Consider the following 15380-nt stretch of genomic DNA (forward strand, 5'->3'; position numbering starts at 1 on the left):
CATGTATTTGTCCGAACCTAACAGTGGTTGTCTTGTAGATAAACTGGACCCTGCCATGATACTATGGAATTTCCACCAATGCCTTAGGGCTGCCAGTATAGTATGAATCCCACCCAATGGAAGTAAAACACGGAGATAATCACTTTTTGACTTGTTATATATTTGGAGTTCGCGTGCTCTCTCTCGCTCTCTCCGTGGTCGCATGGATTGTTCTCCGGGTTCCTCCGGTTTTGCCCTCCACGTTGAGAAACACGAGTTGAGATCATATGGCAGTGACTAACATTCCCACGTGCAATGATGGTGATGATACAAACCACTTTGATGCGCTATCACGTGTCACTAGATCGTACTTGTAAAATACGACAGTTTAGAGTTTCGTTTACTGGACGATTATAGATTTCCTTGTGAAATCTTCAATGCCTTGCGAACAACAAGAGTTCTCAAGTTGCTGAAGAAGCTCCCAGGAGGGCACAGAACGAAATGTTGAACATCGTGCCCAACAACAATTACAACTAAACAACATTTTTATTTTTTTTACCAGGTAAGGCCCACTGAGCTGTAGAGCTCTTTTTCAGAAGCGACCCGCCCAACGAAGTGGCTCATCATCATCATCACGTGGACTTTTTTTTTGCTATAGCAGCAGTTGATTACCCTAAACGCGCGACGTTGATTCTAAACGTGGAGAGTGAAAAAACACAACCAGAGGACCCGGAGTAAAATCCACACGACCACGGGTTAGAGAGAGAGAGACACAGACAGACACTCCAAATATACAGAGCTAGGGTACAACCCGTAAACATGTCGTCGTGGTCACAGAGAGACAGGGGGGGAGCTGAGACTCCCTCCACCCACCCTCTCCCTCGCCTCTCTCTTCCACTCTCTCTTCCCAACAACAACGAAGTTGGCCGCTGCCAAATCTGGTGCTGGGTCTGTTAGGGGGGTGCGGGGGGGGTAGTGGCGGGAGGAAAGGGTGGGCGGGTGGCTGGGAGGGGGCAGCTACAGGTCAAATTCTCGAGCGGCTACATAAGCAGCTTTAAATTTAGCACAGGAGTTTGGCTGCAACGTTGGAGAGGACACGAGGAGGCTCGCTCGCTCTCTCTCTCTCTTTCCCTCGCCGTGGTGTAGCCCGGGGCCCCTGCAGGGGGGCACTTTAATGAGGGGCTGCCCTGAGAGGGGAGGGAGAGGCCAGACTTTAGGGGCCGCAAACGGTTTCTGCAATTATCACATTTCCCTCGCCCCCCCCCACCACCACCCCCCCCAGCCTCGTGGATCATGGGAGAGACCAGGCTGCCCCCCCCCCACTCCGGCTAGGGGGCAGGAGGAGAGGGGGCAGGAGGAGGAGCAGCAGTGGCTGCGCGCGGATTCGGGTCACGGGGGTCGCCAAGGGTCAAAACCCCGGCCGGGATTGACTCGGACGGCAAAAGATCGTCGCCACCGCAACGTCGTGAACGTTTGAAATCGCCGTCGCCACCGTCCTCTTTACCATCTTCATCATCATCACCACCATCTCCTCCTTGGTCACAATCACTTTAATCATCATCATCACGTTTATCGTCATCAATTTAATCGTCATGTCCTCCAAAGTCATCATCATCATCAGTGCCACTATCACCGCCATTATTTCTTCAATCGTAAACATCACCACCACCACCATTATCATCACTCGCATCATCTTCACTGTCATCACCATCATCATGCCTCTGGGGTCGATAAAACAGCTACTGACTGTTGAGGCTACACCACTTGGTGGAAGATCGATCAGTGGTGGTTGCTCCCATGGATATCATGTTACCCGTCATAGGAATGTGGAATTTCCCCCACTGTAACGTAACCGTGGTATATACACACACACAGAATATTTTAAGCGCGCAGCACTAGCGTAGCACATGGAGCGCAAACAGCGCCCGCGTTCTAAGGGGTATTCTACAGTACGCACACAGTACCGTACTGAAATGTCCCCACAGTCAAAATAGCACAACCCTATAAATACAACACAGCCACTGCCGTACAAACGATAACCCTAACCCCACGACCACAAGTCGGCATCATCAGTCATCACCCCGTTACTCCTCCAGCCACCGATGGCTTTTATGTTTCGCAGCAAAATATTGACATAACGTCGTCGATATAATGACACAGACTGAGCTCACTTGCGAGTGGCCAAGTGACTGTCGCTCTGCGATTTCCGTTTAAAGCGAATGCCTCCGCGTCTGTCCGCGAACACACACACAGACACACACCGCCCACATGCACGCTCGCGGTTTTATGGCCCAGTCCACCTAGGGGAAGGCCTTTCACGCGGAGAAGACGATTGCGCAGAGGGTTGTGGACTTCAGAGCGCATTGATCCGCGCGTGCACTCTGGACATGTGTGAAAAAAAGAGCTTCCTAGTTTATCAGATTCCTTCTGCAGTCGAGATAAAGATTCTAATTCTGTATCGAGTGAACTCTCTCCGCGCGTCTCTCGCTCGCTCTCTCTCCAGTGAATCAGCCATTCTTTATCCACTGCTTGATCATCCGCAACCCACCCTTGCCATATGGCGCCGTTTGCTCATTGTGTGCCGTTTGTTTTGTATTAATTGATTTGTAATTTCGATATAATTAGCATACGCAGCATGACGCAAAAAAGTGTGTTTCAGTTGATCCGAGTTAAGACACAAAAAATAAATTGTGAACCAGGAATCTCATTTCATGAACAATGCCCAAATTTGGTAAGAGGGATGTAGCAGGAAAAAAATGCATTAGAGTTGGAAGCGAAATATTTGCATAATTCAGCAAAAGGTATTGCAATATTCTGAGAGAAAATCTGTCTAACAAACCCTGAATCGTGTTTAAGATTCAAAACTGCAAATGATAGAGCGATAATTATTAAAAAAAGAGGTGTGGGTGTTTCCTATTCTCCAACGAGCACTGGGTTGTCCTGATCTCTGTATAGGTTAGAAATTCCACATTCCAATGGCAAGGATCAGTCCATGAAATTAGTTCGTCCGTAAATTGCGTTCAAATGTACAGCGAATTCTGAAATCGCAGCCGGGTGTCAACTCAGTCCATCATCCTCTGTGGTCGATTAAATAGATACCGCTTTATTGGAAGTGAACAGTGGCCCTATTATGGACGTCATAATCCCTGCCATGGAAATGTGGAATTTCCAGCACTGCTTCAGGGCCACCAATTGAGATGACGCTCGCTAAAGCAAGGAGACACCGACGTTATCGTTATACAAGTGCAAATTGTTATTATTCTCCATTAACACCCACCGTACAGTGTGCGTTCTGTCAAGTTGCATTGCAATACCTGTTAGGCCAAACCACCGTGAGGGCCAAACTGCCCACGGGGCAATACGTGGCATATTTATGACAGCTGTCGTTATACACACATTTGTGCTATTCTGACGAGACCCGTGAGGGTCAGAGTGCTCGTGTGCTTGCGGTTTGCCATTCCGATCCAAACGCCAAACGCAATTTCTGAAGCGCACGGACACGCGCGGGTAATTTTGACGGTACTTCCTTTTTTCCCACACGTGCGCGCGCGCGGATTTTTGCTTGAGCCGTGGCCGAGAAAGCCAACGTTGCTAAAAGTCTCCAGGTGTGCGGCTGGGCGGGCGGGCGCGTCCCTCCACCGCTCCGGACGGACGAAAATACCAGACGAGCCACTCCGCTGGTAATTACTTGGGTGACCGGCCAAAAGGGTTGCTTTTTTTTTGTCCGTCAACCGATACACACATGACAGGGTTATTTATAAACAGAGAGGCCCGCGCACTCTGCGAATACAGTAGAGTGGAGGAGAGAGAGACACCCATCGATTCACGACTCTTGTCCACACGACGGTTATTTACGGTATTCGGCTAAATGTGATCGTCGCACAAACAATAAATGGCAGATCAAACGACGTGCATGTTTTATGCGCAAGATTAACGCCGCTCATGATAATTCGAATACATTATTTACGTTATTATTCACGCGTTGAATCAAGTTTTTTTTTATATAAACGTGTCTGTAAAAGACACAATAACTGTTACAAACACAGAACAGAGACTTCCAATGGGCCCAATCTGCACCGGGCCATCTCCTGTCGTTCAGAATTCATCTTCCGTAGGGCGGTGTTAACGCACACTGGGCTCCGAGAGTGGAACGCGCATGAAACATTACAATTATTGTTACTATTGACAAAGGTTGCCAGGTTTTTGTCGTTGTCGGTTGTGCTTTTGCACCGGTTGCCAATGCAGCATCACAAACCAAACGTGTTGTAATGAAAGATAACTTTTGCTAAACGATCCCACTTTCCCTTGAATACTGTGCGAAATGTAACTAAAAGCAACGTGACCGCCGTCAACATGTGCGCTCCTTACAAACGCTTAGGCGATATAGTTGGCGATATAGTAATAATAATACTGGTAGGAACGAAGTGGACCAGACCACCAATAGATTATATCGTCCGACCGTTTGTCCGTCCGTCCGCGTCCGTTTGTCCGTCCGTCCGTCCGACAAGATGGCCGCCCGCTCCCCCTGCGCGTGTGTGTGTGTGCGTGTGTGTTTGCGTGCGTGTGTGTTTGCGTGCGTGCGTGTGTGTGCGTGTGTATGCGCGTGTGTGTGCGTGTGTGTGCGTGTCTGTGTGTGCGTGCGTGTGTGTATATGTGTGACTGTGTGCGTGTGTGTGCGTGCGTGTGTGCGTGTCCGGCCCACTCGAGCGGCGTGATGAATGGGCGCTATTGGCCTTCGGATCGTTATTCACGGCGAACTGGAAGCGTAGCAACACAACTTCATTGCGTGTACGTGTGCGTGCGTGCATGTATGTGTGTGTGCGTGCGGTGTGTGTGCGTGTGTACGTTTATGCGCGTGTGTGCGCGTGTGCGTGTGTGTGCGGTCGATATCCCTGTACCGGTATTAGTATTATTCCTACCAGCCCACCCCGCAGGGTCCTGTTAAGCAGCGAGTACGCAACGATAAGGTGCACCGATCATCTTGTCAAACAATAAAATCGCAAACGGCAATTGCCGGCACATTGTTCACTTCGCGAGGGGAGCCTCGTTCTGATTGTCGCGTCGCATTGATGTGCACGCTCGTACACACACACGCGGTTTGGACACACCAGTGCATCTTCACACAAATTAGGCGCCGACTATCCCCCGTATAGCTTTCACAATCTGTAGGAGCAAGTGATGTTAACGAGCCCCTATGAAGGTCGGCATGGTACACGAAGGGGCGGGTGGCCAGCCTTTGTCTCCCTAGTGCCGAAATTTACACACTGGCTGAGTCGACCTAGGGGAGGCCCAGAACCGGTTCAGATAATCGTCACTGCTGTTGGCCTTGAGTGGGAATCGAACCCGAGTCGACGGGTTCGTAGCGGAGCGTGTTAACCGCTGTGCCACCACCACACATGCGCACGCGCACACACACACACATCCACTATGAAACCACACACACATGCACGCACAAACATTAAAATAAAACATGCGACTGCATAACAAAGATGGACGAAATCCAGCAGTGAGATGGGCTCGGCTCGCAATGGTAACCATCGTTCAAATGCAGTCGTGTACATTTCTTTGGCGGCTAACAATTCAAAAAGGCGCACGCCACATTTCTACAGAGTCGTCTGGCCGTTAAATCCCAGGGAACAGGCAGTGGGCCCCTGCCATGGTAATATGGAATGTCCAGCGCCAGCTTAAGGTCCCGAGCAATGACAGACGAGCGACGAACCTTTGCAGTGGAAACAGGCTACGGCGCGGCTTGATTTGACTCGATGCCGCCGCTCGTGCGTGCGCGTGTGCGTGCGATCCACGATGCCATCGTTAATCAGCCAGGAGTCCTCGTTCCTGTATCGCACCGTGACGTGTGGCCGGCGGCGGCGGCCACACGTCACGGTGCGATGTTTACTGCCCCCGATATGAGAGCGGGGACTAATGTATTTACGCGCGCCCGTGCATTACACAAAACTGTTTTTACGCGTAAACAAATTACGCGGCGAGGTGCTTCAGCGGAGGAAAATGCCCCCGCAGTGTTGTGAATACGTCCCGCGATATACGGTTCATCAACTACGGGGTAGTTTGTTCCAGCTCCGATGTAAAGATTTTAAAATTGCTACAAAACCTCACCGTAAAGCGAGCGAGCGCGTGTCTATGCCGAGCAATTGCACGGGCACACACGTGTTGCTTCCCTTGCAGAAGAGGGTAATGAGTCTGGGCGAGCATTTTTGAGGACGTCTCCCAACGCTCCCGTGGAACACATGCGGACAAACTCATCTCCGTCAGCTACCCCGAGCCAGCGATGACAATTGACACGTTCCCACGAGGAAGGCCTGTACGTCCGTAGGACGATGCAATTTGTGACTGTCCACAGGGTGGTACTTTATTTTTATATCGCCGCAGAGAGATGATGGGCCCGGGTTAAAACCCGACCGGGTTTTTGTATTCGCTCTAACCACAGCCTGGCTCAGTTGGGCGGCTGTGAGGCAAGCAGCGTGATGCACGTTAGCGTGGGAAAGTACAGTAATTCTGTAAATAATTTACACATTTCTTAGGTCTTACGTTGACAGATTTGTACACTTTACAATTTGTTGGGTTAAAAATGAATGTGAATATTGAGGCATTAAGCCAGAAGGGCTTAACTGTGACTCTGTATGATTGATATAGACACACCCATATTGAAACACTCCCAATAATACACATGAAGCACACACACAAAGACAAAGCTCCCTGTGTAGCCTTAAACAGACTGTCAGGTCAAGTGCTGTTAGCGAGCACCTACTGAGGCTGACTCGGCACACAAGGGGGTGGGTGGCCAACGCCATTCCCCGTAGCCTTTGTCTCTCCAGGTGCTGATGTTTACACACCACACAAGGTACTCAATTAAGGCTGAGTTGACCTAGGGGAGGCCCTGGACCGGTTCAGATATTTTTGTCGCCGTGAGCGGGAATCAAACTCAGGTTGCCGGGCTCGTCGGCACCCTCCCCACCCCCGCACATGTAGCACCTCCGATTAGAACGGTTGACTACGTACGGTGCGAAAGAAGTTCAACATGCACGCACACATAGTACACACGCAGGCACGCGCACGCAAGCCACAGAGCTCATCTATAAAACACAAATTGCGACCATATTTTCAGATTCACGCGGCGGTGTCAAAACACATATATAACAACAACAACAACGGGGCGGTGCGGTAACGATTCACCCACAGCGCAAACCAGAGGCGTCCGTATTGACCGTCGAGGAAAATACATTTTGTGCCTCGGAAGGACACGTCGCTGGCCGGAGGCGACGGCGACGACGCGGTGGCCGATGGGGTGGAGACTGGCGACGGAACGGCAGCCGAAGGATGGGAGCCGCGCGCGAGCGAAACCGCCGCGGATGGATGGGGCGACGATGACGTTACGTGACGAGCCGGAGGGGCCCGTGCACGGCGAGGCCGCGTAAGGGATGGCGGCAAGTGGCGCGGTGAAGACTTCATCCGCCGGTGGGGGATTTGGTCGAGGCTGGGTTTTTTTTTTTGGCGACCGTGAACGGTTTATATTTTACAACGGGTTCGAAATGAGACGCGAGTAATGAAGGCGTCAAGGGCGACCCGGGATTACAGATACATTTTATTGTGCTGGGGAGATCTTCATACAGCAGTGGATTGAGAATGGCTGTGTGTGTGTACGCACAGCATGTTATACATTACACACACACACACTCGTATGTGCATGAACACATTATGCAGACACAAACGGATGCAGCTCGCTTATATGCAGAAATATAAATATATAACATAGACACTGTGTGGGTTTTGAAACATGATAGGACATTTACCAGAATGTTGTTTGCTAATTCTATACAGGGGACAGTGTGTGCAGCTTAATAATGGTGCCACATCTAATAGATGTGGATTTATGCTTGAGTAAATGCGTGCCTTCTGCACCGTGATAGGACCTCGAAATTAATGCAAATGAGCGGTGGGTTTCAAACGACGCGGCTTAGGAAATCCTGCCGCGTATCGCATTGCCGTGTCGCGATACCATCGCGCGATCACGCCATCGCGTACCCGCACCACCGCGTACCCGCGCGCCGGGGCCAATGCTGGTCAACTTATGGCTGACGTAGAATGTGTTTGCGTGTCGGTGGCAAAATATACCCGCAAGTTAATCTCTCTGTTATTGTGTTATAGTCGTTTATATTCATATCGGAGGTATTGTTTTGCGTGCAGTTTAAATCTGTGCGTGTGTTTGTGTGTATTGCATGGTTTCATAATTGATTTGCGGGTCCGATCGCACGAGTAAACAGTGTGTGTCGTACACCCTCCACCACCCAACCACGGGCAATTTATTAAAATCGGCTGTGTTGGGGTGGAGCAGGGTGTACGACACACATTTGACTCCCGCGATCTGACCAAAAAAAAAAACCCAATTATGAATCATAATACCGGTCGCGAAAGCTTACGTTGTTAAATTTAACGCAAGGGTTCCTGTTACAGCTGTTACTGCAACATCGAGCAGCTTACACGCAAATGCAACGCCGGATAAGGGATGCGATGAAGCCTGCCTGTGGCCCGACATCGAAGGAGGGGACCTTCGACAAAGGGTGACTGCTTAGATAAATAGTGCCGTGGATTAACTATCATATTACAGGTGTTTGAAATTGTTACATCCGTATGTTAACGGATTACAAAAAAAAAGTGCATATGGAGGAGGAAAAAAAACTATATTCAGAAAAATCTGCAAATATCTGGTGTAAAATCAGAGAGTAAATCCAGAGAAATCTGGTGTAAAATCAGAGTAAATCCAGAAACATCTGGTGTAAAATGAGAAGAAATGCAGAGAAATCTTGTGCAAAAATTATAAAAAAAAATTGTTTCTAATAAATCTGGAGAAAACTCGTACTCACTGGACCGGGCTCCCGGCGCCTATCCGATTTCTCCAGTTAAGGAACTACTTGTGAGGAAAGTGACTGAGTCAAGCGGAGATGAAGCGACGTGAGCTGTGAGCGAGTGAGATAAAAAGTTTCCCCGGGTGGGGATTAAAAGCCTTGGGACATCGATGATGATGATGATGGTGGTGGACCAAGTGCGTTGCACTTCAAGGGGACCATGTTGAGAAATGACACAGCTTCATCAAGGGCATCCGTCGCTCTCTGTCACACCACAGACTTTTCCATCACTCTGTGTATGTTTTCGTATACACGTTAAGCAATGTTATTTTTTTAAAGCTGTATAAACAAATTGATAGCAGAATATAGTGAAAGTGTGCTGGCTGAAAATGTAACGACTTTTGTCAATAACAAATGTGGTGCCGTATATTTAAAAACGCACAAGTAATATGCTAATGTTTTTATTATACGCGTGTTTTATTGCAATGTTTTTGTTTAATGATGACAGTGGTAAAATGTTCAGCCCTCTCTTCCCGCACCGCTGCCCAGTCCCGAAAATGTATTTAGCAATGATATATAATGTTATACTATCATACGTTAACACATGCGCACACCGCAAATGTAAATATAATGCATATCGCTGGAATGGTACAAGCTAAAAGAAGGTTGGGAGCACAATCTCGTGTGAATGATACGAAGGCCGGCACGGCACACGAGGGGGTGGGTGGCCAACACCACGCCCGGCCGCCTTTGTCTTCCCAGTGGCGATGTTTTTACACACCACACCAGGTACTCATTTGAGGCCGAGTAGACCTCGGGGAGGCCCAGGACCGGTTCAGATAATCGTCACCGGTGTTGGCCGTGAGCGGGAATCGAACTCGGGTCGCCGGGTTCGTAGCGCAGCGTAGCGCTAACCGCTACACTACCGCTCCCCATTATATTTACATACACACATACCACACATTCACACACACACATACACTCAGCCGTCAAGACAGCGCACGCGCACGGCAATCGCATCAATCATCTGGTACATATAATTTAGACACACACGCACGCACGCACACTCGCAAGCCGTACCGCTAAGTGAGCCGGACTTACCTGTCTTTTCTTTAATTTCGCACAGCACGCTGAACAACGCGGGCTTCATCCGATGGCAGTTGAGCGCGTGTTTTCTGCAATCGGCACAAACAACCGCGGTCAAAGACGAGCCACGGTCGTGCGACTGGCCATGCAACCCAAACTACGGACCGTACACAGTAAGCCTAAAGGCGGCACGCAGAGAGATACGTAGAGGTTCATAGAGACACATGCCAAACCAGTGTGCGACTGTGGCCATGCCATCTTCTTCTTCTCCGTATGGCTGAGGAAGCAGTTCGAGGTTAGCGATCCATTGAACGGTTTCAGGTGACGCAGAGAGAGAGCGGTCGCGATGCCACTGGGAATGGATCTCTCAGGGCCAGGAGTTCGGTACGTGAGGCGATCGCCTGACTTGGGTGGTGGCCACGGTCACAATTTGGGCTGCTCCCTCACGCTCCACTTGCAGAGCAAGTGACCAACACATCTTCCCGAGGCCTGTCCTCGAGCGGTTGAGGGTTGTCCAAGTTTACAGTGGCCATGAAACCCAAGGCTATAGATTGTATAGTCAACCCACTCTAGTCTGTGCTGCTTCAATGGAGGAGGAGGAATAGCAAACCTACACGAATGCTCTCTCTCTCGCTCCTGAAGCCCCCTCTCGTCATGGCTAGCAGACCTCGACATTGGCATTTTAGCTGCTGAACGTATCGCTGCTGCCATCATACGTGAGGACGGAACAGTTGACAGCATTATCCCCCACGCATCACATTGCACACCAGCACAGCTTATCGAGGAGTGTGCGGGCAGTGCAACTCCACGGTGCCCGTCGGGGGGGACGGAGGGGCACAGGCGCCGGGCTACGGAGAGGGGGAAAATTATAAAGGAGGGGCAACATTTTATATCCGAATATGCTGCGAGGCGGAAATAAAGGGCGGTGCAGCATTTACCGGCAGTGGACAGCCACAAAGTCGAAGTGATTTTCTGCTCAAATAAAACTTTTAGTTTGAACCCGTGGCACACCGCAGGAGGAGGGGGAGTAGAGGCGATGAAATGATAATCCGACAAAGAAAAGTGTAATTGGAAAGGGACGAAAGAAGAGAAATAATGGGAAAGAAGAGGGAACGGACGTAAAGGGGAACGGTGAAACGGGACCTGGGGACGGACAAAGAGGCCACGGGGCTCAAGATGAGCAGCAGGAAGGAGGGAGGAGCTCCAGACAGGAATGGGGGAGGAGAAGGAATGACTGGGCCAAGGATGTGGGGACTGAGAGGAGGAAGATGATGATGATGGGAGGGGAGGACAGAGAGAGAAGGAAGGAGCGAGCAGGAGTGAGCTGCATGGAGCAGCGTCTGATTTCGCAGTGGGCAGGGAGCCATTCAGGGTGGGGGTGGCAACACAGAAGCCACGTGGTTTGCCGCCTCAATGCTCATCTGTAGAAATACAGATGAGCATTGAGGCGGTGCTCATCTCCAATTGACAGCCCTGAGCCAGTGGTGGAAATTCCTCGTTCCTATGGTGGGGGTGACTTGAGGCAAAGAGAACCCATTGTTGACTTAGTCCCCCCCCACCCTCAAACTGGTATGCATTTTATTGACCCCAGGGGGATGATGGACTGAGTCAACCCACAACCAGGATTTGAACTCGCAACCTTCCGATTGTGCGTCGCTCGCTCTACCGCTGGGCCAGCCGATACACCAGATGTGTGAGGAGTGCGCTAAGGAATTGAGTATTATACACGGACTTATATTATTTATCATCGGAATTCTGCATGTACACAAGAAGCCGCAACCGAGTCTCAGGGCAGTTTAAAGAAGGTCTTGCATGAGGTGATAGTCCAATTCAAGCAAAACGCTTTTGTCAATCAAAGTCCGAAAAACGCTGTTAAGGCTGCCACGAACACACGCACACGCGTGTAGGCTTTTCGCGCAATCGTGTCGCAAAGGGGACATGCGCAATGTACAGACAGGGCACGCCGAGGCGAGAACGCTCCGTGCCTGCGCGACACGAGGGCACGGTCTCTGGGCACCCGAACACTCTAATTAAACGAGAAACCACAACGGGGTGAGATGCCCCGCAATGCACGGACGCGAACGTTGCTGCGCATGACGCCGCTGCACGTAAATAGCGACCGCTGCTTTGAGGACCTGGACGTGTACGTATCGAACGTGGGGCGGCTCGTCCCCATTGGCTCGTCTAGGGAGAGACAGTGGTGAAAATTCCTCATTCCCTACGGCGGGGGGGGGCCCGGTCCCTCTAGTGCAGGGGTTGGCAACCTACGGCTCCGGAGCCGCATGCGGCTCTTTACGGGCTGCTTCTTGACAATATGTACGTATGTACAGTATGTACTCAGATGCATTGCGGCTCTTGAAATACTGAATTTTGTACCGAATTGGAAAGAAATGGCTCTTCTTGTTATTTTGGTTGCCGACCCCTGCTCTAGTACAATGGTCACCTCCGATTAGCAAAGTGTGGCTACGTACGGTGCGAAAGAAGTGCAACATACATACACACGCTTGATCTTTCACGCAATGATACTCACTGTGCTGACGCTGGAAGGACGATCGGCTGAACCGGCTCTTGCCTGGGTTTCGAACTCACAACCGCAGTGCCACCCTGGCCAAGTTACCCACGCTCTCCATACCACGAGGTCAAACACAACAAAAAATGTCAATCCACTGCTGGATGTAAGGTTGCCCATGCTGCCATAGGTCATTGAGGTTGTTTAAACCATACTTCACCACGCCGGTCAATGTGGGTTTGGCGAAGGGGGGCAGGTGGAGTGGAAAGCACCGGTTCAGATTATCGCTCACCGGGAATTTAACTCGGGCCGACGGTTTCGTTCGTGCAGTGCGCCAATCACTATGCCACCTCTCCCCCGTCTACTCCGTTGTGTAACACGCGTATACATATGGGTGTAACACAGAACACACCTTTACATACAGACATAATACAGAACACGTGTATACATATGAATGTAATGTACAGTGCAATATGTGCAGGAATATGACAAAGAGGAGGCATATACATATGCATGCACTCTAAAACCACTCGCATGCATATGCATGTGCTGTGTGGCTTATGCTTTATAGTGGCTCATTCAGTTCAATGAATAAAAAAAGGAATCCGCTTGCACGGGAACACGCGCGTTATTGCAAACAATACGCACCGCGTAAAAACATATCTGTGTGTGTTTGTGTATTCACACATTTTATTTATGTCTTCACTTTCCCATTAAACGACCCTGATGGAGGCGCGCCGTGGATACGTCGCCTGCCCACTGCGACACGCACACACACACGCACACACGTGTACACACACACACGTGTACACGCACGCACACACACGCGTGCACGCACACACGCAGGGTGGCTGCGTGCGGTGTTACGTGCAGCCCGCTCCTCTTGTCCGCTCGCCGTGTTTGTCACATTTATAACCGCATTAAACACATCCGAAACCCCTGGCGTCGTAAAACGCACCTTCGTGTCCTACTCGGCCGGGCGATATATCACCGGGCGCGTAAAATGAATAAATATGCATACGGGCGTGTAAAAAAACAAATATGCCTCGCTTAATGAATTAATTAGCCGGACAATGTTGACACGGCTCTCCGTGCCCAAACAACTCTGCCCATGATTTTCCCCTCCGTCCGTCCATCATCAGGTGCTCACAGCAGTCCTCCCACAGCCAGGTGCGCTTGGTCGGTGGCACAAATCCTCCAGCGGCGTAGCTCAGATCGCCCGCTGATGAGATATTCCCCATGACTAGGCCCCGGGAAAACAGAGCTTTTGCGTTGCTGCTCAAAGGCCTCGCTATTCGTCCGGCACTAATTCTCCCTGTGGCGATTTTTTGTCTCCTCCCCATCATTGACAGGTTTTAATTATTGTTGCCATCAGGTGAGCTTATGGGTCCCCCCCCCCCATGCTGTAGAAGTGGGGGGGGAATCTACAAATTGAGGTCTCTAGCAGCAAGATATTGGCAGCAGTGAAGAACGGTGACTGTACTCTACCGATGAGTCCTAATAATGATAAAACCGGTCCACGACTAATGAAGAAACAGGTCTCTCATCACACTGCTGCCTGTTGGTCGGATGGACGGTCAGTCACATTTGCTGAAATGTATTGGTGGCGACTTACGACAAGATGACCACTGTGCAGTTCTTCAGGAACTGGTGGATTTGCACGCAACTTAAGGCTGAGGAGTGGCGTTGTGATCGAGTATGCATGCGGTGCAACTACCCCAGGGCCCAGGCCAGTCGAAAAGCAGTAGGGGGGGGCTAATTGTTCCAGTCAAGTCAAAATGTTGATTTAAAGAAAAACACAAAACTGACCAGCAATCAAGCGACGGCTGCCGCGGCCTTTTCCTCGCGTACACGCGGGGTGCTGAGAGAGCGAGAGCAGAGCGCACGGACAAGACGCGGACGTACCGTGCCCGTCGCTCAGTCCTCGAGCGCTTAACGCTCGTTTAATCTTCGCCGTCTTGTGCCACCCCGGGATTTTGCACCAGCCACCCCCGCCCCCCCATTGAAGAACGGGGGGTGGGGGGGAGGCCCATTGCCATCGTCTGCATCATCAGGGCCCCATGCTACTACATCCGGTGCGGGGGCTTGGTGTGTGGACGCGCAGTGATCGTGCTGTGCGAGACACCGACCTGCAGAGCCCATGGAGGTGGGGCCTTGCGAGAGGCAGTTCACCAAAATGGGTTGTTGATCGACTCGTGTCGATTTTTTGTTTAGGGTCACCCACCCCGCTCCCCGCCCCCCCCCCCTTGTACATTGGGCTTTTTGTTCTGGGCACTCAGGTTTGCTTCCTGCTGGAGACGATTTGGCTCGAACCCCAAAAAAAAGGACTCAGCAGCCTTTACATGGCAGGAACCCCCTAAAAAAGAGCATTGAAGACTCCTTTTTACATTCCATGGGGAAAATATGAAATTGCTGTATGTGTCCATAACAGAGTTGGGGGGAGGGGTTAGGTTAGATCTCGCCTAAGTGTAAATGTGCCGTTAAACCCACCACCACCCGACACAGCCAATTAGTAAGGTTCATCATGTAAACATAACGTGCCAATTAGTCACTACTTTGGCACACCGGTGTGTTGGAGAGGAAAGCCACAACATTTACAATTCGAGTGCGATGTTTCACCGGTAGTTACAACCAGCCTCATCAGGCGACAACCATATCCAACCCAAAAAAAAAACTCAATTATTGATAAGATTGGTCGCGAAAGCGGTATGTGTACAAAAAGACGCAGATCCACTGTAAAGTCTTTAACAGACTGTTCGGGCAAGCGCTATTTGCGAGTAGCACCGACGAACACCAGGCCTGGCCACCCTTTGTCTCTCCAGTGTTGATGTTTAAACACCATACTCATTTGTGGCAAAGTCGACCTCGGGGAGGCCCAAGATCACTTAAAATAATCGCCCACTGTTTCTGGTCGTGAACGGGAATTGAACTCAGGTCGCCGAGTT

General features: G+C 50.5%; 1 protein-coding gene across 1 annotated transcript in view; it reads right to left on the reverse strand.

Moving 5' to 3' along the window:
- Nucleotides 1-15380, reverse strand: part of LOC144937948 (pre-B-cell leukemia transcription factor 1-like) — a 230554-nt gene that overhangs the window by 190298 nt on the left and 24876 nt on the right. Inside the window, 1 exon segment of the mRNA XM_078865587.1 lies at nucleotides 9942-10015. Coding sequence (XP_078721713.1) covers nucleotides 9942-10015 — 74 coding nt within the window.

The sequence above is a fragment of the Lampetra fluviatilis genome, chromosome 20 (genome assembly GCF_964198595.1).
Source record: "Lampetra fluviatilis chromosome 20, kcLamFluv1.1, whole genome shotgun sequence".
Taxonomy (NCBI): domain Eukaryota; kingdom Metazoa; phylum Chordata; class Hyperoartia; order Petromyzontiformes; family Petromyzontidae; genus Lampetra; species Lampetra fluviatilis.